The 24,220-nt window shown below is 43.7% G+C and overlaps 1 protein-coding gene across 4 annotated transcripts in view; it reads left to right on the top strand.

Moving 5' to 3' along the window:
* The window catches only part of MSANTD3 (Myb/SANT DNA binding domain containing 3), a 43,420-nt gene extending 39,148 nt beyond the window's left edge, over window positions 1-4,272 (top strand). For all 4 annotated transcript variants that reach the window (XM_069730546.1, XM_069730547.1, XM_069730544.1 and 1 more), the window contains one exon: window positions 2,346-4,272. In XM_069730546.1, coding sequence (XP_069586647.1) covers window positions 2,346-2,755 — 410 coding nt within the window. In that variant the 3' untranslated portion in view covers window positions 2,756-4,272. The remainder of the gene's footprint in view (window positions 1-2,345) is intronic.
* The last annotated feature ends 19,948 nt before the right edge of the window (window positions 4,273-24,220 follow it).

The raw sequence follows: 24,220 nt of genomic DNA, 5'->3' as shown, positions 1-24,220 counted from the left end.
ACAAGCTGAAACCAATGCAGTGGTGCACAGAAAAACACAATGACTGGGCTATGTAGAGGTAAAGTAATGCCTCTATATAGAAGTACAGTAGATAGGACAATAATATAAAACTAGAGATGTAGCATTAGTATGTTGGTACAGAATAAATATGATACAAAATGTATTAGTACCAACAGCAAGGCTACAGGATAGAATATGATTACCAGTCTTTAAATGTACAATATGATAGGATATAATGCAGTGCATGTGCAAGATAGAAATAAATAAATACGTAATTACCCAAGCATGTGTCTGTGCAGTGCAGCCGGGTCCCCTATACGCGTTTCGGCGCTTGCCTTCTGTGGTGATTGGTGGAAGATGGAGCCAGCGGTCCATCCTCCACAAATGTATTCACCGTTGTTTAGATTCAGTGGATGCAGATAACTGTGACGTCGGGCAAGGTGCGGCCTGTGAGCCACTATTACAGCCTTTAGGCTGTCTTTGTCCTCAGTTTACTGTACAGTATTAAATAGGTACTCTGGTCCAACAACACTTGACAGGGTTTGGCACCCCAGCTAGAAATACCTCCTTAGTTTTAGAAGTGTGTGTGTGCTTGGTACTGCAGTCCCACTCAATTTAACGGGACTAAGCTTCTATAAACTATGTCAGCATAGCTGCTACAGAAAATCTAGCCATTTTCATTTTTTATTGTCCATACTCCTGATTTAAGACTGTCGTGTTTGATTTAAAGGGAATCTGTCACCCCAAAATTCGCCTATAAGCTAAGGCCACAGCATCAGGGGCTTATCTGCAGCATTCTGTAATGCTGTAGATAAGCCCCGTTGTAACCAGAAAGAGAATAAAAACAAGTTAGATTATACTCACCCAGGGGCGGTCCCGGTTCGGGTCCAGTGGGCGTCGCAGGTCCGGCGCCTCCCATCTTCATATGACATCATCATCTTTGTTTCTTGCCGTGGCTCCTGCATAGGCGTACTTTATAGGCCCCGTTGGGGGCAGAGCAAAGTACTGCAGTGCACAGGCCTCTCTAACCTTTCCCGGCGCCTGCGCACTGCAGTACTTTGCTCTGCCCTCAACAAGGCAGATACCACCCTCTTGTGGCGGTGGACTTAACTTGATAAGAAAAAAAAATAAATCAACAATCAGAAATTAAATATGTCAGATCCTTCTGTCCTTCAACATCAAATGTGGTGAGAGTTAAGAGTCCCCCACACACACACAGAAGACTGTCAGCCGATATCGGCAGGTTCAGCCTACATTAGTCTAATGTGCATAGGTTGCATAAGAATTAAGACAGTATTGATTAAAGGTTTCCCACAAACATTTTAGCAACTTCTGGACCACATAGACTTCAAATGCCAAGGTTGTCCATGCATTATTTTGCAGTTGTGCTGTAAAACATCACTGTATAGTTAGTAAGCAGCTGCATGAGATCATGCGGGAGCGGGAAACCGTCTGTCAGACATAGACTGACTCCCTAGAGAGAAGACTACGCTGAAGGAGCCCTGTGTATACAGATTACAAAGTGCTTATAGTACTTGCTTCTCCAGACCCAGTGATCATGTGATTGCCTGTGATTGCCGGGGGAGTGAGCCATTGTGTCCTGAAAGTACGTGCACATCTTTTTAAGGCATAATCTACGTGGAACCAGCCTTAAAAAATTGCAACAAAAAAAGCCAAATAGAATAAACATACACAGCAATGTGACAAGGACTTGCTGAACAAATGTTTTGTCTTTTATAACGTCTTAACTGTTTCAGCCTTGGAAAGCAGCTAAAATGAAGTGACCTTGGTCCTTTCTCCTGGCAGTTTCTACTTGGAACCCACCATCCTCTTATAAAAGCAATGCAAAAGATGTAGCAGAAGACGCTTCAGGAAAAACATGCCATGTGCACATACCCCAATAGACCCAACGCAGCATTGCTGTGCAGCCAGAAGGCTGTATTTACCCTGTAACTGGGGAAAATATGCCAGCCCCAGAAACAAGTGAAATCAGAAATTAAGAAAAAAAATGTTGTAAATGGTCTCATCTCTCCCTATGTCCCCAGACAGGAACTTTAAGCTACGTTTTCACTAAAATGTTGGAGTGTTTCAGAGAAAAACACTTTGCTGCAACCATGCATACTCTGCCCGTGGACAGCAGGAATTGACTGACAGGTCTGTTTAAGATTGACCCATCAGTTACTACATATAAATTACTACAACAAAAATCCTCATTGTTGCATTCATATAGCAATGTTTAAACTCTGTGCAGAATATATGTGTTAATGTAAAATAAAAAACAACATTTCATTACAGACTATAAATACATAAGTTTTATTTGTAATATATGTCTGTTTATTACCTAGAATCCTTTGTCATCCCGGAAAGAGACATGTACTCACCTGAAAAGTCTAATATGGTCAACATGCAGAAATGCCAAGGAAATCTGGCATCACCCTCCTGCTCCAGTGCCAGAATAACTGCTAACAGGACCTATAGGAGCAAACCAGCACAGAATGGCATCCTGACAAAGATGCATGAGGAGGAGCATCAGCAGCAGATGTCTATCCTCCAGCTGCAGTTAATTCAGATGAATGAGGTCCATGTGGCTAAAGTCCAACAGATCGAGCGTGAATGTGAAATGGCTGAGGTCGAACACCGAATAAAAATGGAGATCCTGAACAAAAAGAAAATGTACTGGGAGAGGAAACTGCAAACAATCACAAAAGAGTGGCCAGTAGCATCATTTAATAGAAAGTTTCCAAACTCGCCATAATTCTTAGTATTTCCAAGTGGTTTTAAAGGTACTTGGAAGAACACTGGCAGGAACCCTGTACAAGGCTCAGCCATCACTATGAACTATCAGTAGGCCCAAACACTGGCAACAGTTTCTGTGTAGGAAAATCATTACAAATAAATATAAATAAAAAGACGGCAAAAGTTCTAGGACTTGCTGGTATTGGGAGCAATGTGTTTTTGCTTTTAGTAGAAATGAAAACACAACGTGGAAGGCCTGTCTGCCTTAACACAAAGCTTATGACAACATAAGCAGGAGAGTTTTTCTTCCCACAAACTGTTTTTTTCCCTCACCTTAAAGGGGTTGACAGATCTAAAAAGCAAAGTCTGCATCTGAGCATCTGAACTGTGTGACAAAGTGCGATGGGCACATTCACAATTCTCTTATGCCCCATGCGAGTGGGCTGTCACTTGACATATGAGACTTGCATACTGGTGATCACATGCAGATTCATCTCATCTGGCTTCGCTCCATACAAAAGAATAAACAAGCTGGGTTACAATAAATGGCACATGTTTGCAAGTATGCAAATTGCCCACTCACACAGGAGATTTAGGGGAATCGTGATGGTGTGCAAATCACACACTGTCACAATTCGCCAGTCTGCAGTCAGAATAACTGAACATTTTGGTTCTTAGACCAAACAACCTCTTTAAGTTCTTTGTATTGTTTCCTTGTTGTTTTGCTGGATTTTTTGGTACATTATTTGGGTAAAATTTGGATAATTAGTATCCATAAATAAATCTATGGAAATTCTGTGATTTGGACCTAAATGACCATAATTCTTCTGGACAATACCAAACCTTATAGCAAGAGTTCTTGAAATACTAATGGTGGAGGGTGATATGGCTGTTATTTCTACCATCTGCAGTAATGTTTACGTAATCCTCCACTGTTATGGGTTTAAGGTTATCCAGGTATTGAAGAGGCCAAAGGTACAAAAAAACAAACCATTGTGTCTTATTTATATCATGTTATCTGACTGAGAAATCAGGGTTGTCGTAAACTTTGAGTGAAGCACTCTACTGTTTAAGCACAAATGAAGATGAGTGCTGTACACCCTTGTGTGGCTACACTAAACTTTCCAATGCTACTCATCTACTAGTAACAGTATTTATGTATTGAAAATAGAAATGTGTTGAAAAAGTAATGGTGGTCTGATTTTCATTTTCTACACACTTAATTCCACTACAAAAGCTGGTACATTGATCATGTAGTTCTATCCTGATGGGGCTAGAAAAGGATTTTGTTTCCAAGCACTGCAAAGAAGTGTGAAAAATCTGCTTTCTGATTCTGGTAAATATTAAAAATCAAACATTTTGATTATGGAGTGAAAAAAATAAAACCGCTATAGACTTGTGTGGGGGTGATGGGAAGACTGATGTATTTAGTGTGTAAAAAGTGTAGTCCATCCTCCAGTCAAGAGAACTGTATTGCGCAAATGAAAATAGAAATCATTTGTAAGTGAAAATAAAATAAGTTCAGATTTTATTGTTTTTCTGGACAAGTGAGTGTTTATCTGACATGTAATATTTTGGCTGTAACTGCCAGATTCTATTTTTTTTTGTATTTGTGAATAAATTCACCCAAACAAGTACAAATTATATCAAAGGTACAGTACAGACCAAAAGTTTGGACACCTCATTTAAAGATTTTTCTGTATTTTCATGACTATGAAAATTGTACATTCACACTGAAGGCATCAAAGCTATGAATTACCGTATATACTAGAGTATAAGCCAACCCTTCCCCCCCCAATTTTGCCACAAAAAACTGGGAAAATTTAATGACTCTAGTATAAGCCTAGGGTGGGAAATGCAGCAGCTACCGATAAATGTCAAAAGTAAAAATAGATACCAATAAAAGTAAAGATAATTGAGACAAAAGTAGGTTAAGTGTTTTTGAATATCCATATTGAATCAGGAGCCCCATATAATGCTCCATAAAGTTCATTATGGCCCCATAAGATGCTCCATATTAAAATATGCCCCATATAATCCTGCATAAAGGTTAATAATGGCCCCATAAGATGCTCCATAGACATATTTGCCCAATGCTGCGCAAATGCCGATTATGGCCCCATAAGATGCTCCATAACGATATTTGCCCCATATAGTGCTGCACAAACATTAATAATAATAATTATGGCCCCATACAGACACTTGCCCCATATAGTGCTGCACAAACATTATGGCCCCATATAGTGCTGCACAAACGTTATGGCCCCTTATAGTGCTGCACAAACATTATGGCCCCATATAGTGCTGCACAAATGTTATGGCCCCTTATAGTGCTGCACAAACGTTATGGCCCCATAGATGCTCCATACAGACACTTGCCCCATTTGCTGTGATAAAAAAAAAATCACATACTCACCTCTCCGTCGCTCAGGCCCTCAGCGCTTTCAATATTCACGTGCTCCTCTTTCCGGCACCGCTCCATCTTCAGCACTGACGTTCAGGCTGAAGGCGCGCACTAACCACGTCACCGTGCCCTCTGACCTGAGCGTCACTGCTGAAGATGGAGCGGCGCCGAAATGAGGAGCAGGTGAGTATCGCGCAGTGCTCCCCCATCCCGTAATACTTATCTGCTCCTGGCGCTGTGCAGTCCCTGGTTCCCCGGCGCTGCAGCTTCTTCCTGTAGTGAGCGGTCACCGTTACCGCTCATTACAGTAATGAATATGCGGCTCGACCTCTATGGGAGGTGGAGCCGCATATTCATTACTGTAATGAGCGGTACCATGTGACCGCTCAGTACAGGAGGAAGCTGCCAGCGCCGGGAAGCCAGGTAAGTATTATTAGACAGCCCCCGCTCCCCCTCACCTGCCGACCCCTGGGTATGACTCTAGAGTTCTAGCAGCAGACATCTCTACAACAACTGTTAAGAGGAAACTTTGTGCAGCAGGCCTTCATGGTAAAATAGCTGCTAGGAAACCACTGCTAAGGACTGGCAACAAGCAGAAGAGACTTGTTTGGGCTAAAGAACACAAGGAATGGACATTAGACCAGTGGAAATCTGTGCTTTGGTCTGATGAGTCCAAATTTGAGATCTTTGCTTCCAACCACCGTGTTTTTGTGCGACGCAGAAAAAATGAACAGATGGACTCTACATGCCTGGTTCCCACCGTGAAGCATGGAGGAGGAGGTGTGATGGTGTGGGGGTGCTTTGCTGGTGACACTTGTTGGGGATTTATTCAAAACTGAAGGCATACTGAACCAGCATGGCTACCAAAGCATCTTGCAGCGGCATGCTATTCCATCTGGTTTGCATTTAGTTGGACCATCATTTATTTTTCAACAGGACAATGACCCCAAACACACCTCCAGGCTTTGTAAGGGCTATTTGACCAAGAAGGAGAGTGATGACCTGGCCTCCACACTCACCAGACCTGAACCCAATTGAGATGGTTTGGGGTGAGCTGGACCGCAGAGTGAAGGCAAAAGGGCCAACAAGTGCTAAGCATCTCTGGGAACATCTTCAAGATTGTTGGAAGACCATTCCCAGTGACTACCTCTTGAAGCTCATCAAGAGAATGCCAAGAGTGTGCAAAGCACTCATCAAAGCAAAAGGTGGCTACTTTGAAGAACCTAGAATATAAGACATAATTTCAGTTGTTTCACACTTTTTTTGTAAAGTATATAATTCCACACGTGTCCATTCATAGTTTTGATGCCTTCAGTGTGAATGTACAATTTTCATAGTCATGAAAATACAGAAAAATCTTTAAATGAGGTGTGTCCAAACTTTTGGTCTGTAGTGTATATTATAACAAAATCCTAGAATGCTCATAATGTGAATTGTAAAATTTGAAAAGCGAAACTTACCCCTTAAATTTCTAATGCCTAGTCACTATACCTAATGGCCTCGGTCAGTGAGATTGCTGTTCTGTCACGTTCACACATCCTCCTGTCGTGGCCTGTCTACAGGTCTCCTGCTCCCCATTTGACAGCCTTGTATACTGTATGTCTGAAGTTTTTGAGTTCGGATGAGGAAATTTGTGTCGAGTCCATGCATTGAGGTCAGTACTTGAACTGTGAAACATAAATGTGTGAACAGTTGCTTCTGAGGCATAGGGAACATGGCCAACCAAGGGAATTTTTCAATCCATGACTTAGACAGCATAGCTTCTCATTGTATAGTTGGGTAGCGCATGTTTTCGATAGGCTGACTATGCCTAAAATTACTTTTAAAGTAGTCCATGAATTCACTGTTGCATTTGCTAAAAATTTACCTATATATAGTTCTTCTGTGACTGCAGACTTGTGAATTCTTGTAGCATGCAGTCAGAATTCTCCAGTGCTTGGAGCAGGCAGCAATGTGACCATAAGTATGCAATATGCATACTCCCGGTACATTCAGACTAGCCCTGCAGCCTCGTGTAATACAAGTGAATTGAGTGAGGCTGTGCACATCTATTTGAAAAGTGGCTGGAAATATGCATATTGGAGGATCCAGACTGTGACTGCAGACTTTAGTGCCAAGCCTGAAAACCCCTTTGAAGTGGTTTTTGAACTGAACAGATTTGCTTCAGTCCACAAAAAGTTTGTGTGTGAACATACATTACACTCAGGCAAAATACACTTATCACATTTGTAGTTAAGGGTTTTAACGAGACTCCCAACTGATTGATGCAGCACATGTTACAAGCAAAATTAACAAAACACTGGTTCTCATGTAAATCAGGTATGTTCCATATGTGTATAGGGAAATCACAATCACTCAAAGAGACTCAGGAAAAATCTCCTAGAGATCAGACTCAGACTAATCACTGAAATCACATGGTCAAGATTTTATATGAGCAGTTTCAGAATAAAACATACCTGGCTAAAATCACAGAGCCAGTCTCTGATTCATGCTGTCTGTGGTTCAAGCAGAATTAATAAACTATCTGGTTACTTTAAAGAGATTGTGACTGTCAAAACAAAACCTCTATATAAATCTCACCAGAAAATATGCCAATTAAAGCGATAAGTGGTGGCACATCGGTTAGTGCACGTTTCACCAACAGATTTTGTATGCCACCTCCTCCTCCCTCACTGTTGCTAGCACTGGCTTGTTTCAACTTTTTCTGCAGGCAGTGCTTATTCTGGGTAAGCCAGAGCCATCAATTATTGCGCGCAGCAGAGGCCTGAAAAACCTGTAGGCAAATTGGTGTCTCTGCCTCTCAGCCATGCCAAGGGTATGCCATTACCATCATTACGGTAATACAGGGGTATTCAGATAACTCCTGTCCCCAAGCGGGTTTAGCTCAGAGTCTCGATCTCTGATATGGGAGCATTGTCAGTGCTGCAGTCCGTGAGCTCAGCAGATCAGCCCAAGTAGACATGAGCCACTGATTTCGCCAAGAAGAGTTGATTTGACTTCGACAGTGCTGCAGCAGGGCAATAAGACCTAGAGAGCAGCAACAGGTAAAATCTAAGTTACTCTCTGGTAATGGGGATTTTCCAGAGTCCATCACAGCATCCCCCCCCCCACCGAGAGAGGATCTGCCCATCCATGACACAAAACCTACTAAAATAAAAGAGCGACAACTCTGCCCCACATCAGTTGGGTTACAGAGCATGAGAGGACCTCCAAACAGTTATATGCACATACCTACACCAAATTATGACCACACTTAAAGCCAATCACTTATATAATGCACCCGAAACCGGTGATTGGGGGCGGGAATATGTGTGCCATCATGGTCTCTGGAAAATTCCATCACAGGTGAGTAACTTAGGTGGTGCTGTCATGGGTGAAAAGAGAAAAAAAATGGAGAGATGGACCACCGTTTGCAGAAGCCTTCTACCAAATTTAGATCAGCCGAGTGAATAAATCCAGCCTACAGTGTTTATAGAAGGTGGAAAATTATTTAGATGTGAGAGTCCTCAGTGGTTGATACCTTTTAATGGCTAACTGAAAAGATGGTTACAAATTGCAAGCTTTCGAGACTACGCAGGTCCCTTCATCAGGCAAAGACTAAAGCAAGTTCTGAAGAATCATATATTTATACACAACACAGCACAGAGAGAAAGAAGGCAATAGATAAGACAAATGACGTGAAGCAGAATCATCATTATGTGAGAGGGATAGACAGATTTTGGAACAGTTCATAGATAAGGAAGTTTTAATGTTTTATGGTCATCTGAATGGGTGTGGTTCTATGTTGTGATGACCCCAGAAGGTGTGAAGAGCAAATTCCTTAATTGATGTAAAAAGACACAAATCCATGCGAAACATTCATTCCTGCACTGCGTGTGTCACAGGTCCTCATGAGTTTATACTCACAGACTCTTATCTTTCTGAGATATGAAATTGCCTTTTAAAACAAGTAACTTCATGTCCATGATGCTATGATCGGGGATACAAAAATGTTTTGCTACCGGTCGGTCTATTCTTTTTTCTCTTATTGTGTGATGAAAATTCATTCTTGTTCTAAGTTTTTGCCCCGTCTCCCCCACATACAGACCCCCAGTTGGACACTGAGTACAAATAATTAAAAACACCGCATTAGATGTGATACAGCAGAAAGTACCTGGGATCTTGTAGTCCTGATGTGAGTTGGGGATTTTTATCTTGTCAGTGGTCATAATAAATGGACAAGTTTTACATTTTTTCTGGTTGCAAGGAATGGTTCCTGCAGCTGTTTAAGATGACAGGGAGCTTCTGACAATGATGCTTCTTAAATTTGGGGGCTGCCTAAAACAGTAGTGGGGGTCTGGAAAAATGGATTGTAAATCGGGCATCTTTTTGTAGTAAAGGTTGTAATTTCCGTGCAGCACCTCCAGATTTGGATTGTAGGTGACTACTAGAGGCATCCGATTATTTTCTTCTTTAGCTTTGTAATGTAGCAGGTGATTCCTTGATACTCTGGTGGCTCTTGTAATTTGGTTTTCAATTGTTCTTGGATGGTAGCCCTGATTCAAAAAAGTCTTTTTGGAGGCGACCATGGTGTTTGTCTATTGATGGGGTTGGGACATATACGATTGTATCTGATAGCTTGGCTGTAGACAACAGAGTTTTTTTATGTGTTTTGGATGGAAACTGTCCCATTTAAGGTATGTTGGACAGTCGATTGATACAGGGATGTCTCTATTTCATTGTTCTTTAGCTTAACCCTTTCTACCATTGGACGTACTATTACGTCCATGTGGGGTGGGCCCTACTTCCCATGGATGGAATAGTACGTCCAGCGCGATAAGCCGCGCTCACGGGGGGAGCGCGGCCGGGTGTAAGCTGACATCCGCAACTATGTGCCAGGAGCGGTCCCAGACCGCGCCTGGCACATAAACCCCCGTAACGCTGCGATCAAAGATGATCATATTGAACAAGAGAACGGAGTATAAACATCCCAAAGATCATATTCATAAAAAGGTATAAATTTTATTTTGACTAATAATGTCAGATTATGTAATAGCACATATGCCCAAACAAGGTGTGGAAGAGACGTATGGTATGCTTAAGAAACAAGAGAGAAAAGGAATATTGCATCCCTGGTACTGCTTATAATACATCAACAGTAATGGGGACTTGTGAAATAAATTCCATAGTCCTATATGGCTCCATAGCAATATAAAGTGCCGCAGTGCAAACCAGCATAATTAGTAACAGTCATATAATCTCATCAAGCAGCGTATTACCCATATGTGTGGATGATTCTCCCTGTTCCACAAGCGGCCCCCTGATGCACGTTTCACGGTCAGCTTTCTCAAATCGTTCTGACCCGAAGAATAAAACTGCTTTACCAATTTTACTGGAATGGTATAAGCACCCCCCCCCCAAAAGAAATTCATGAATAGCTGGTTTTTGTTCATTCTACCTCACAGAAATCGGAATAAAAAGCCATCAAAAAATGTCACGTGCCCGAAAATGTTAACAATAAAAACGTCAACTTGTCCCGCAAAAAACAAGACCTCACATGACTCTGTGGAGTATTGGAAGGATTAGGGATAAATCATGGTAAAACTATCTCCTGTGATCTGTGAAAATGTGATGCCACTTTTGGCAAATAGGCCGGGTCCGGTTTGAGGATTACTCGATCCTGTAAAAACTCTGTATAAGGGGAAAGTCTGGAGAGCGTCTGTATGTCCCCTACTCTACAAGCAGATGTTATTGCTACCAAAAATGCTGTTTTAAGGGATAATAACTTAACTGAGGTTAAATGTAGGGGCTCAAACGGTTCCTTAGTCAAGGCTGAAAGGACTAGGTTGAGATCCCAAGGCACCAACCTATTCTTGTGTATAGGTCTAGCTCTACTAGATGCTTTAATAAACCTTGATGCCCAATAATTATTAGCAATGTTACAAGAAAACAAAGCCCCTAGGGCTGAGACTTGTACTTTTAGCGTACTTTTAGATAGATTTAGCTCCAACCCCTTCTGCAGGAATTCTAAAATCTGGTTAATTGGTATAATGTATGAAGAGAAAAAACCTCCGCACAGCTGTTTTAGTTAGACTCTGTTTTCCAAACAACCCTAATGACAGAGAAAGTCGACAAAAGATTCCTTTATGGAATCAACGGGGTGCAGCTTCCATAGTATCACACTATAGTCCATAAATAGATAAAAAAGAAAGTGCACTTACCCGTATATAGTAGTCACAATTTTATTCGGACATATTACAAAAGGTGCAGGGAGGGATGTGAAAAATCGCGGACAACGGCCGTTTCGTGCCTAAGCACTTGAACGGGTCCTAACACCTGGACCCGTTGAAGTGCTTAGGCATGAAACGGCCGTTGTCCGTGATTTTTCACATCCCTCCCTGCACCTTTTGTAATATGTCCGAATAAAATTGTGACTACTATATACGGGTAAGTGCACTTCTGGTTAATTGGTATTCCTTCTTCAATATTGAAATCTGAAGAGGCCAGGAACTTCCTGCAGGTTCTAGAGTAGATTCTTGTTATTTGTTTTCTACTCTTCATAAGGGTATCAATTAAATTTGGGGAAAAACCTCTGTTTTTTAACAATGACCTCTCAAACTCCATGCCGTCAAATGGAGTCCCTTCACTTGTGGATGGCTGATCGGACCCTGGTGTAGTAAATCCGGAATGTCCGGAAGTAGCCAGGGGTCTTCCACCGACATGGTCCTGAGCAAGGCAAACCAGGCCCTTCTGGGCCAGAATGGGGCAATCAGTATGACTCTTGCCCGATCCTCCCTTATCTTCCTGACCACTAGGGGCAATAGGCCCAGCGGGGGGAACGCATAAGCCAATCGAAAATCCCATCTGATCAGGAAGGCATCCACTGCCAGAGGATTCTCCCTAGGATTTAGGGAACATAATTTTCTTGTTTTTCTGTTGTCCTTGATGGCAAATAAGTCCACCTCTGGATGACCCCACTTGCGGACAATGTGATTGAAGATGTGTCCGTTCAGAGACCATTCCCCTTGTCTTAAGGTGTTGCGGCTTAGAAAGTCTGCTTCTACATTTTCTTTCCCTCTTATATGCAGTGCAGTTAAAGATAGTAAATGGTTTTCTGCTGTCTGGAGCAGACGGTCCGCTACTTCCATCAGAGATTCGGAATGTGTTCCACCCTGGTGATTTACGTAGGCCACCGCCACCTGGTTGTCCGAGAGGATCTTGACATGGTGATCCTGTAGATATACGAGGAGTTTCTTAACTGATAGTTCAATTGCCATTAACTCTCTCCGATTGGAAGAGGCTGATGTTTGGGGGTCCCATAGACCCTGAACTACAATGTCACCCATGTGTGCCCCCCACCCCGTGGGGCTAGTGTCTGTTATTACACGAGTCACATGTGTCACCCAGGAAACTCCTGCTGATGGTGGCTAGATAAGACAAACTATCTAAGAGATGTAAGAGTTACTGGACTCAATATCACCTGACCCTGCAAGGACCCCTGTAAGGCTCTATCGTTAACCAGTACCTCCGACTGTAAAAGGTCTGGTGTGGAATTGGGCCCAACTGACAGCGGGAATACAAGAAGTTAGGGATCCCAACAGTGACATAGCTTGTCTAAGGGTCATGGAGGGTCTATCAATCACCTTTGACACCTGCTGTTGAATATGCAATAATTTATCAGGTGGAAGACAACATTGTTGGGTCTCTGAATTTAATAACAGCCCTAGGAATCTCTGAATTTTTAGGGGCTATAATCGGGATTTTTCATAATTTATAATCCAACCCAGGCGTTCTAGTTTGGTCGTAGCCGTCTTTACTTGTGAAAGGCAATGGTCTGCTGAATTCCCTACTATAAGGAAATCATTCAGATAAGGAATAACGATGATATTGGACTCTCGTAAGTGCACCATGACCTCAGCGACTATTTTTGTAAACACCCTAGGTGCTGCTGATAGGCCGAAGGGAAGAGCTCTGAACTGAAAATGGTGAACTATCCCTCCCATAGAGACCGCTACTCTTAGGAACCTTTGGAAGTCCTCATGGATAGGTACAAGTATGCATCCTTTAAATCTACAACTACCATGAAGCAGTGTTTGAACAACATCTTTATTGTTGAACTGATTGATTCCATTTTAAAGGTCTTATTAACCAGAAACTCATTAAGGGATTTAAGATTTATGATAGTTCTAAACGATTTATCTGGTTTTGAATCAGAAATAGAGGAGAGTAGAACCCTCTTCCTCTCTCTGATTCTGGGATTTCAATCAGAACTTTTTTGAGGCATAAATTTATGACCTCTGCTTCCAAAGCAGGATGGAAGAACGTAAAGGGGTTAATTTGAACTTATCTCGAGGCCAGTGATTAAATTCAAGTCTCAGACCATCTGATATTATGCCTCGGACCCAGTCACTATTTGTGATGTCAGACCATGCTGAAGAGAAGGCTGCCAATCTCCCCCCCCACAGGGATTGCTAGTCATTGGTCCGGTTTCTTACGTTCTTTTGAGGGACAGCGAAACATGTAGCCCGTACCTCTCCTGCGTCTATCCTCCCATCTAAGATTATCTCTAGAAGGTGAGGATACGCATCTTCTTCCGCGACCAAATCTCCTTCTGTTGAAAGGACAACGGTAAGACGCTGATGACAAATTAGGGAACTTTTTCTTGTCATCCCCTGTTTTCTCTAGCAACTCATCCAAGGTTGGCCCGAAGAGATATTCCCCTTTGCATGGGATAGCGCAGAGTTTGGATCTTGATTGAATGTCTCCTGACCAACATTTCAACCATAAGGCTCTACGAGCCGCGTTGGAGAGTCCTGCTGCTCTGGCCGCCATTCTAACTGAATCCACTGAAGAGACTGACAGGAAGGCAGCAGCATCTTGGATTACTGGTAGCGCATTCAGCATTGTATTCCTGGAAGCGCCTTCTTTAAGTTGGGACTCCAACTGATCTAGCCAGACCATTAAGGATCTGGCTGTACACGTTGCGGCCACTGCCGATCTCAAAGATCCGGCCGCTATTTCCCAGGTACCTTTAAGGAAGGCGTCTGCCTTCCTATCAAGAGGATCCTTCAGGGTCCCCATGTCCTCAAATGGTAGTGAGACTTTCTTTGATGCTTTCACCATCTGCGCTTTAATGCTGGTGGTAACGAGCCTTTCTTTTCAGGTTTCTTCCACTCTCAGAATTAAATCCTGAATATTTTCTTTCACAGGAAAGGATCTACGTTTTTTATGATCTAAAGGCCCCTTCACATTAAGCGACGCTGCAGCGATACCGACAACGATCCGGATCGCTGCAGCGTCGCTGTTTGGTCGCTGGAGAGCTGTCACACAGACCGCTCTCCAGCGACCAACGATGCCGGTAACCAGGGTAAACATCGGGTAACTAAGCGCAGGGCCGCGCTTAGTAACCCGATGTTTACCCTGGTTACCATGCTAAAAGTAAAAAAAAACAAACACTACATACTTACCTACAGCCGTCTGTCCTCCAGCGCTGCGCTCTGCTTCTCTGCTCTCCTGTACTGTCTGTGAGCCGGAAAGCAGAGCGGTGACGTCACCGCTCTGCTTTCCGGCTCACAGCCAGAGCAGGAGGAGAGCAGAGCACAGCGCTGGAGGACAGACAGCGGTAGGTAAGTATGTAGTGTTTTTTTTTTTTTACTTTTAGCATGGTAACCAGGGTAAACATCGGGTTACTAAGCGCGGCCCTGCGCTTAGTTACCCGATGTTTACCCTGGTTACCAGTGAAGACATCGCTGGATCAGTGTCACACACGCCGATCCAGCGATGTCAGCAGGAGTCCAGCGACGAAATAAAGTTCTGGACTTTATTCAGCGACCAACGATCTCCCAGCAGGGGCCTGATCGTTGGTCGCTGTCACACATAACGATTTCATTAACGATATCGTTGCTACGTCACAAATAGCAACGATATCGTTAACGATATCGTTATGTGTGAAGGTACCTTAACCCGCTGAACATTATCTCCTGTCTGGAAGGTTGCGTTTTAGTACTCTTCTGAGGAAGAGGGAATAGAGCCATAGGAACCTCCTTCTCTTTCTTCCTCCGTAGAATCAGAGATCAAGGGAGCTTTATGCTTCGAACCTCCCGTCTGGGATAGGCACCGCAGGGATTCCCTTACTTCAATACGGATCATCTCCTTTAAATTAGCCGTACTTGCAGATTCTTCCGCTACCTAGGGGAGGACAATAAGGGTGATAACCTCTATCTGACCTGATGTCACTCAACCCCTACCACTCCTGTAGACCTCACCGTCTGCTGTATACAGGGGGCGCATAATTTTTTGGGATAAGAATCTGGTAAAGGGATTCCACAGAGGGCACACTTTCCCTAAAATGACAAAGTATAAGGGGCCCACGTCACTGAGTGAACATTCACATAGATCACTTACCAGTGCACGCCAAAAAAGGTACCGGAATACGAGGGGGTTCTTTCCCAGTCGATGCTCTTGATCCCTGTTTGAATGAGCTCTTACGACTGGACTGGCCTGACATCCTTCTCCTTGGGCTTCTGTTGCACTTCATCCAGCAGCTGAGGCTGCTGATCACCATCACTCTCCATGATGAAGATTTGGCCAAAGCAGGGCTCTAAATCCGACACCTACTTAAATCCCCCTAGATTCCGGTCAGCAGACTGCCTGGCGCCACCCCCATTGGTCCACGCTGTTCAGGCTGCAGCTGGGAGGTCAGCGGGGCCTGTGATGAATCCGGCGTTCAGGATCCAATGGGCGCCATCTTGGATCGACTGCGCATGCGCAGCCACCCAACAGTGCCCGCAGACTCTGCCCCCGAAGTCACCGCAGCCCGGAAACGCTCCAGCACACGCTGAGAGCGGTGCAGGATGCCGGGAACAAGCAGCAGCGCTCCAGACAGCATCCACCTCCTGACACCGATACCTCGCCACCCCGCTGCACAGACCTGAAGGGAAGGGCATACTTACCGGCGCTGATGGAGACAAGAAATCCTCCGGACTCTGCTCCCTGCTGCAACACGCCACCGACGTGCAGTCCAGCCAGGACCACCGTGGCATCTCCAGGGACTCCCGCACCGTTCGAGGTAGGAGACCCCCCCGCTACCTGGGTCCTTTAGGATATATCGGTAGGCATCTGTCCCTCCAGGAACAGGAAACCAACTGATGCATGGGAGAGGTGCCGCCCTTTTGTATCTGTAGATTTCCTGTTCCTGAAGGGCGGATCCCCTCTCTTGTAGTGCTGTCATGGGAGTCTGAATAAAAAATAATTTTTATTTGCACTGTTCTGCTTTATAAACTGTAGTGAAACACTTGGGGGTTCAAAGTGCTCACCACACATCTAGATAAGTTCCATAGGGGGTCTACTTTCCAAAATGGTGTCACTTGTGGGGGGTTTCATTGTTTAGGCACATCAGGGGCTCTCCAAACGCGACATGGCATCCTATCAATTCCAGTCAATTTTGCATTGAAAAGTCAAACAGCGCTCCTTCCCTTCTGAGCTCTGCCATGCGCCCAAACAGTGGTTTACCCCCACATGTGGGGTATCAGCATACTCAGAACAAATTGTACAACAACCTTTGGGGTCCAATTTCTCCTGTTACTCTTGGTAAAATAAAACAAATTGGAGCTAAAGTAAATTTGTGTGAAAAAAGTTTCACATTCCAAAAATTCCTGTGAAAACACCTGAAGGGTTAATAAACTTCTTGAATGTGGTTTTGAGCACCTTGAGGGGTTAGGTTTTTAGAAAGGTGTCACACTTGGGTATTTTCTATCACATAGACCCCTCAAAGTGACTTCAAATGTGATGTGGTCCCTAAAAAAAAAAATGGTGTAAAACTTAGAAATTGCTGGTCAACTTTTAACCCTTATAGCTCCCTAACAAAAAATTTTGGTTCCAAAATTGTGTTGATGTCAGGTAGACATGTGGGAAATGTTACTTATTAAGTATTTTGTGTGACATAGCTCTGTGATTTAAGGGCATAAAAATTTTTGAATTTATTCAAAGTTGGAAAATTGTGAAATTTCCGTTTTCACAAATAAAAGCAGGCAATATCAAATAAATTTTAACACTAACATTTATTATAATATGCCACGAGAAAATGTTAAAATCACTGGGATCCGTTGAAGCGTTCCAGAATTATAACCTCAAAGGGACAGTGGTCAAAATTGGAAAAATTGGCCCAGTCATTAACGTGCAAACCACTCTTGGGGGGTAAAGGGGTTAATGATGATGTCCAAAAAGTTAATTTCAGTGCTGGAGTAGTTGAGTGTTAAGTTGATGGCGGGATGAAATTGATTAAACTTCGTGAAATGTCTTTAGATTTTGCTCAGACTCCATCCAGATAATTAAAGCATCATCAATTTAGTGGTAGTAGGCCAGAGGCATGATGGGACACGAGGACAAAAATTCACTTTCAAGCTTGGCCATGAAAAGATTTAAATACTGTGGAGGCATTTTACTTCCCATAGCTGTACCAGTCTCCTGTAGATAAATCTTGTCAAATTCAAAGTAATTGTGTGGATGAATTTTGTGAATTTCACCACAGAATCTGCATCATTCCCTGTGTTTTCCATGAAGAATTTGCAGGCATTTAATCCATCCTGGTATGTGATATTGGAGTGCAAAGATTCCACATCCATGGTGGTCAGGATGGTTCCTTCTGGTAGAGGACCTATTGCTGATAGTTTATTCAATAGGTCAGTTGTGTCCTGAATGTAGCTGGGTGTATCCTTTACCATGGGTTTAAGAATATCCTCTACCCATCCAGATACCTGCTCAGTAAGGGTGCCCACACGAGATAATTGGCCTCCCTGGATTTCCAGATTTGTGGATTTTGGGAAGCATGTAGAATGTCCCTATTCTTGCACTCTCTGGTATCAGGTCATCAGCTCTTATGGATTCATCAGGCAGACAAGATACCAACATGTTTAGTTCCTTGCAATAGTCCTGTGTAGGATCTAACTCCAACTTTTTGTAGTAGTGTTTGTCCATAAATTGTCTGTTTGCTTCTTTTATGTAGTCTGAGGTTGTCATCATGACTATTGCACCTCCCCTGTCAGCAGATTTGATGAGGATTTCTTTGTTGGTTTTCAGAGACTGTATGGCCTTTCTCTCCTGGGCACTGATGTTGGATGCTTGTCTCCTGTTGGTGTCTATGATGGTGGAATTTATTAAATGTCTGAAGGAGTCTACATATTTATCCAAATGAGGGTTGCATCCAGGTGGAGGTGTACAGTCTGACCTCTTCTTGATTGTTAGGATCCCTTTTCCTTCAGTCCGAGTGTTTTCTAAATCTTCTGTATCATTGAAATATTTCCTCAGGCGCAATCTCCTAAATAATGTTCCATATCACTGCAGAGTTCAGGTTTATCTAGGGCCTTAGTAGGACAAAATGAGAGTCCTCTAGAAAGCACAGCCAGCTCCACTTTGTGTGGGTTTATAATCAGAGCTTGATTACAGTTAGATGCTCGTGTGTCTTGGAATGGGGTGGTTGTCCAAGTTGTCAGGTTTTGGCGTTGTTTTGAATCTGTCTGTATAGAGTCCTGAATTAAGGCACAATTTTTGTAGTTTCTTTTACTTATGAATCAGAAAGGTCCGTAGTTTGTTGTAGTATTGTTGTAATTTTTGCTCTGTGCTTTCCTTAGAGTTTCAAATTGCACTTTACTCTTAATGCTGTAGCAGACATGCAAAAGGTGGTTCCTTAGTCTCTCAGAAGTCCTCTGAGAAAGGTTTTGTGCATAATGGGTATTGTCTGTATGAAGAGTTGGGTTTGTAATCCAGAGTCATTTGGGAATTAGATTCTCCTTTTTGCATTTAGATAAGAAAAAAATGTCGCTGTCCATTTGTGCACGTTTCTTCAGAAGTGGCTTTAGTTCCATAAAGATGCGGTACATTCTGGTATCCTCCATTTTGATACAGGAAAGATACAGTTAGGGCCAGAAATATTTGGACAGTGACACAATTTTCGCGAGTTGGGCTCTGCATGCCACCACATTGGATTTGAAATGAAACCTCTACAACAGAATTCAAGTGCAGATTGTAACGTTTAATTTGAAGGGTTGAACAAAAATATCTGATAGAAAATGTAGGAATTGTACACATTTCTTTACAAACACTCCACATGTTAGGAGGTCAAAAGTAATTGGACAAATAAACATAACCCAAACAAAATATTTTTATTTTCAATATTTTGTTGCAAATCCTTTGGAGGCAATCACTGCCTTAAGTCTGGAACCCATGGACATCACCAAACGCTGGGTTTCCTCCTTCTTAATGCTTTGCCAGGCCTTTACAGCCGCAGCCTTCAGGTCTTGCTTGTTTGTGGGTCTTTCCGTCTTAAGTCTGGATTTGAGCAAGTGAAATGCATGCTCAATTGGGTTTAGATCTGGAGATTGACTTGGCCATTGCAGAATGTTCCACTTTTTGGCACTCATGAACTCCTGGGTAGCTTTGGCTGTATGCTTGGGGTCATTGTCCATCTGTACTATGAAGCGCCGTCCAATCAACTTTGCAGCATTTGGCTGAATCTGGGCTGAAAGTATATCCCGGTACACTTCAGAATTCATCCGGCTACGGCTACTCTTGTCTGCTCTTATGTCATCAATAAACACAAGTGACCCAGTGCCATTGAAAGCCATGCATGCCCATGCCATCACGTTGCCTCCACCATGTTTTACAGAGGATGTGGTGTGCCTTGGATCATGTGCCGTTCCCTTTCTTCTCCAAACTTTTTTCTTCCCATCATTCTGGTACAGGTTGATCTTTGTCTCATCTGTCCATAGAATACTTTTCCAGAACTGAGCTGGCTTCTTGAGGTGTTTTTCTGCAAATTTAACTCTGGCCTGTCTATTTTTGGTATTGATGAATGGTTTGCATCTAGATGTGAACCCTTAGTATTTACTGTCATGGAGTCTTCTCTTTACTGTTGACTTAGAGACAGATGCACCTACTTCACTGAGAGTGTTCTGGACTTCAGTTGATGTTGTGAATGGGTTCTTCTTCACCAAATTAAGTATGCGGCGATCATCCACCACTGTTGTCATCCGTGGATGCCCAGGCCTTTTTGAGTTCCCAAGCTCACCAGTCAATTCCTTTTTTCTCAGAATGTACCCAACTGTTGATTTTGCTACTCCAAGCATGTCTGCTATCTCTCTGATGGATTTTTTTTTTTTTTCAGCCTCAGGATGTTCTGCTTCACCTCAATTGAGAGTTCCTTTGACCGCATGTTGTCTGCTCACAGCAACAGCTTCCAAATGCAAAATTACACACCTGGAATCCACCCCTGACCTTTTAACTATTTCATTGATTACAGGTTAACGAGGGAGACGCCTTCAGAGTTAATTGCAGCCCTGTTATGTTTGCTAATGACAGGTGTTATGAAGGCAATCCAGAAACACAGTGTGCTTAGCGATCAGAGCGCACACAGTGATCTGACAAATACCCAAAAATACAAGAACGAGCTCTGAGACGTGGAAACTCTGTAGACTGCACACCTGATCCTATCCTAAACACAACTAAAAGCGGCTGTGGATTGCGCCTAACAACTACCTAGGCAACTCGGCACAGCCTAAGAAACTAGCTAGCCTGAAGATAGAAAAATAGGCCTGACTTGCCCCAGAGAAATTCCCCAAAGGAAAAGGCAGCCCCCCCACATATAATGACTGTGAGTAAGATGAAAAGACAAAACGTAGGGATGAAATAGATTCAGCAAAGTGGGGCCCGATATTCTAGGACAGAGCGAGGATAGTAAAGCGAACTTTGCAGTCTACAAAAAACCCTAAAGCAAAACCACGCAAAGGGGGCAAAAAAAAAACCCACCGTGCCGAACTAACGGCACGGCGGTACACCCTTTGCGTCTCAGAGCTTCCAGCAAAACAAAAGACAAGCTGGACAGAAAAAAAGCAACAAAAAAGCAAAAAGCACTTAGCTATACAGAGCAGCAGGTCACAGGAACAATCAGGAGAAGCTCAGATCCAACACTGAAACATTGACAAGGAGCAAGGATAGCAGCATCAGGCGGAGTTAAGTAATGAAGCAGTTAACGAGCTCACCAGAACACCTGAGGGAGGAAGCTCAGAAGCTGCAGTACCACTTGTGACCACAGGAGTGAATTCAGCCACAGAATTCACAACAGTACCCCCCCCTTGAGGAGGGGTCACCGAACCCTCACCAGAGCCCCCAGGCCGACCAGGATGAGCCGCATGAAAGGCACGAACAAGATCGGAAGCATGAACATCAGAGGCAAAAACCCAGGAATTATCTTCCTGAGCATAACCCTTCCATTTAACCAGATACTGGAGTTTCCGTCTAGAAACACGAGAATCCAAAATCTTCTCCACAATATACTCCAATTCCCCCTCCACCAAAACCGGGGCAGGAGGCTCAACAGATGGAACCATAGGTGCCACGTATCTCCGCAACAACGACCTATGGAATACATTATGTATGGAAAAGGAGTCTGGGAGGGTCAAACGAAAAGACACAGGATTGAGAACCTCAGAAATCCTATACGGACCAATAAAACGAGGTTTAAATTTAGGAGAGGAAACCTTCATAGGAACATGACGAGAAGATAACCAAACCAGATCCCCAACACGAAGTCGGGGACCCACACGGCGTCTGCGATTAGCGAAAAGTTGAGCTTTCTCCTGGGACAAGATCAAATTGTCCACTACCTGAGTCCAGATCTGCTGCAACCTATCCACCACAGAATCCACACCAGGACAGTCCGAAGACTCAACCTGTCCTGAAGAGAAACGAGGATGGAACCCAGAATTGCAAAAAAATGGAGAAACCAAGGTAGCCGAGCTGGCCCGATTATTAAGGGCGAACTCAGCCAACGGCAAAAAGGACACCCAATCATCCTGGTCTGCAGAAACAAAACATCTCAGATATGTTTCCAAGGTCTGATTGGTTCGTTCGGTCTGGCCATTAGTCTGAGGATGGAAAGCCGAGGAAAAGGATAGGTCAATGCCCATCCTACCACAAAAGGCTCGCCAGAACCTTGAAACAAACTGGGAACCTCTGTCAGAAACAATATTCTCAGGAATGCCATGCAACCGAACCACATGCTGAAAGAACAAAGGTACCAAATCAGAGGAGGAAGGCAATTTAGCCAAGGGCACCAGATGGACCATTTTAGAAAAGCGATCACAGACCACCCAAATGACTGACATCTTTTGAGAAACGGGAAGGTCAGAAATGAAATCCATCGAAATATGTGTCCAAGGCCTCTTTGGGACCGACAAGGGCAAAAGCAACCCACTGGCACGAGAACAGCAGGGCTTAGCCCTAGCACAAATCCCACAGGACTGCACAAAAGTACGTACATCCCGTGACAGAGATGGCCACCAGAAGGATCTAGCCACTAACTCTCAGGTACCAAAGATTCCAGGATGACCAGCCAACACCGAACAATGAAGTTCAGAGATAAGTTTAGTAGTCCACCTATCAGGGACGAACAGTTTCTCTGCTGGACAACGATCAGGTTTATTCGCCTGAAATTTTTGCAGCACCCGCCGCAAATCAGGGGAGATGGCAGACACAATGACTCCTTCCTTGAAGATACCCACTGGCTCAGATAAACCCGGAGAGTCTGGCACAAAACTCCTAGACAGAGCATCCGCCTTCACATTTTTAGAGCCCGGAAGGTACGAAATCACAAAGTCGAAGCGGGCAAAAAATAACGACCAACGGGCCTGTCTAGGATTCAAGCGCTTGGCAGACTCGAGATAAGTCAAGTTCTTATGATCAGTCAATACCACCACGCGATGCTTAGCTCCTTCAAGCCAATGACGCCACTCCTCCAATGCCCACTTCATGGCCAGCAACTCTCGATTGCCCACATCATAATTACGCTCAGCGGGCGAAAACTTCCTGGAAAAGAAAGCACAAGGTTTCATCACTGAGCAATCAGAACCTCTCTGTGACAAAACCGCCCCTGCTCCAATCTCGGAAGCATCAACCTCGACCTGGAACGGAAGAGAAACATCTGGCTGACACAACACAGGGGCAGAACAAAAACGACGCTTCAACTCCTGAAAAGCTTCCACAGCAGCAGAAGACCAATTAACCAAATCAGCACCCTTCTTGGTCAAATCGGTCAATGGTTTGGCAATGCTAGAAAAATTACAGATGAAGCGACGATAAAAATTAGCAAAGCCCAGGAACTTTTGCAGACTTTTCAGAGATGTCGGCTGAATCCAATCCTGGATGGCTTGGACCTTAACTGGATCCATCTCGATAGTAGAAGGGGTAAAGATGAACCCCAAAAATGAAACTTTCTGCACACCGAAGAGACACTTTGATCCCTTCACAAACAAAGAGTTAGCACGCAGGACCTGAAAAACCATTCTGACCTGCTTCACATGAGACTCCCAATCATCTGAGAAGATCAAAATGTCATCCAAGTAAACAATCAGGAATTTATCCAGATACTCACGGAAGATGTCATGCATAAAAGACTGAAACACAGATGGAGCATTGGCAAGTCCGAACGGCATCACTAGATACTCAAAATGACCCTCGGGCGTATTGAATGCAGCTTTCCATTCATCTCCTTGCCTGATTCTCACCAGATTATACGCACCACGAAGATCTATCTTAGTGAACCAACTAGCCCCCTTAATCCGAGCAAACAAGTCAGATAACAATGGCAAGGGATACTGAAATTTAACAGTGATCTTATTAAGAAGGCGGTAATCAATACACGGTCTCAGCGAACCATCCTTCTTGGCTACAAAGAAGAACCCTGCTCCCAGTGGTGATGACGATGGGCGAATATGTCCCTTCTCCAGGGATTCCTTCACATAACTGCGCATAGCGGCGTGTTCGGGCACGGATAAATTAAATAATCGACCTTTAGGGAATTTACTACCAGGAATCAAATTGATAGCACAATCACAATCCCTATGCCGAGGTAGAGCATCGGACTTGGGCTCTTCAAATACATCCTGATAATCAGACAAGAACTCTGGGACCTCAGAAGGGGTGGATGACGAAATCGACAAAAATGGAACATCACCATGTACCCCCTGACAACCCCAGCTGGATACCGACATGGAATTCCAATCCAATACTGGATTATGGGTTTGTAGCCATGGCAACCCCAACACGACC

This window comes from Ranitomeya imitator, chromosome 6 (assembly GCF_032444005.1).
Source record: "Ranitomeya imitator isolate aRanImi1 chromosome 6, aRanImi1.pri, whole genome shotgun sequence".
Taxonomy (NCBI): domain Eukaryota; kingdom Metazoa; phylum Chordata; class Amphibia; order Anura; family Dendrobatidae; genus Ranitomeya; species Ranitomeya imitator.
This window is presented reverse-complemented; position numbering and strand designations above follow the sequence as displayed.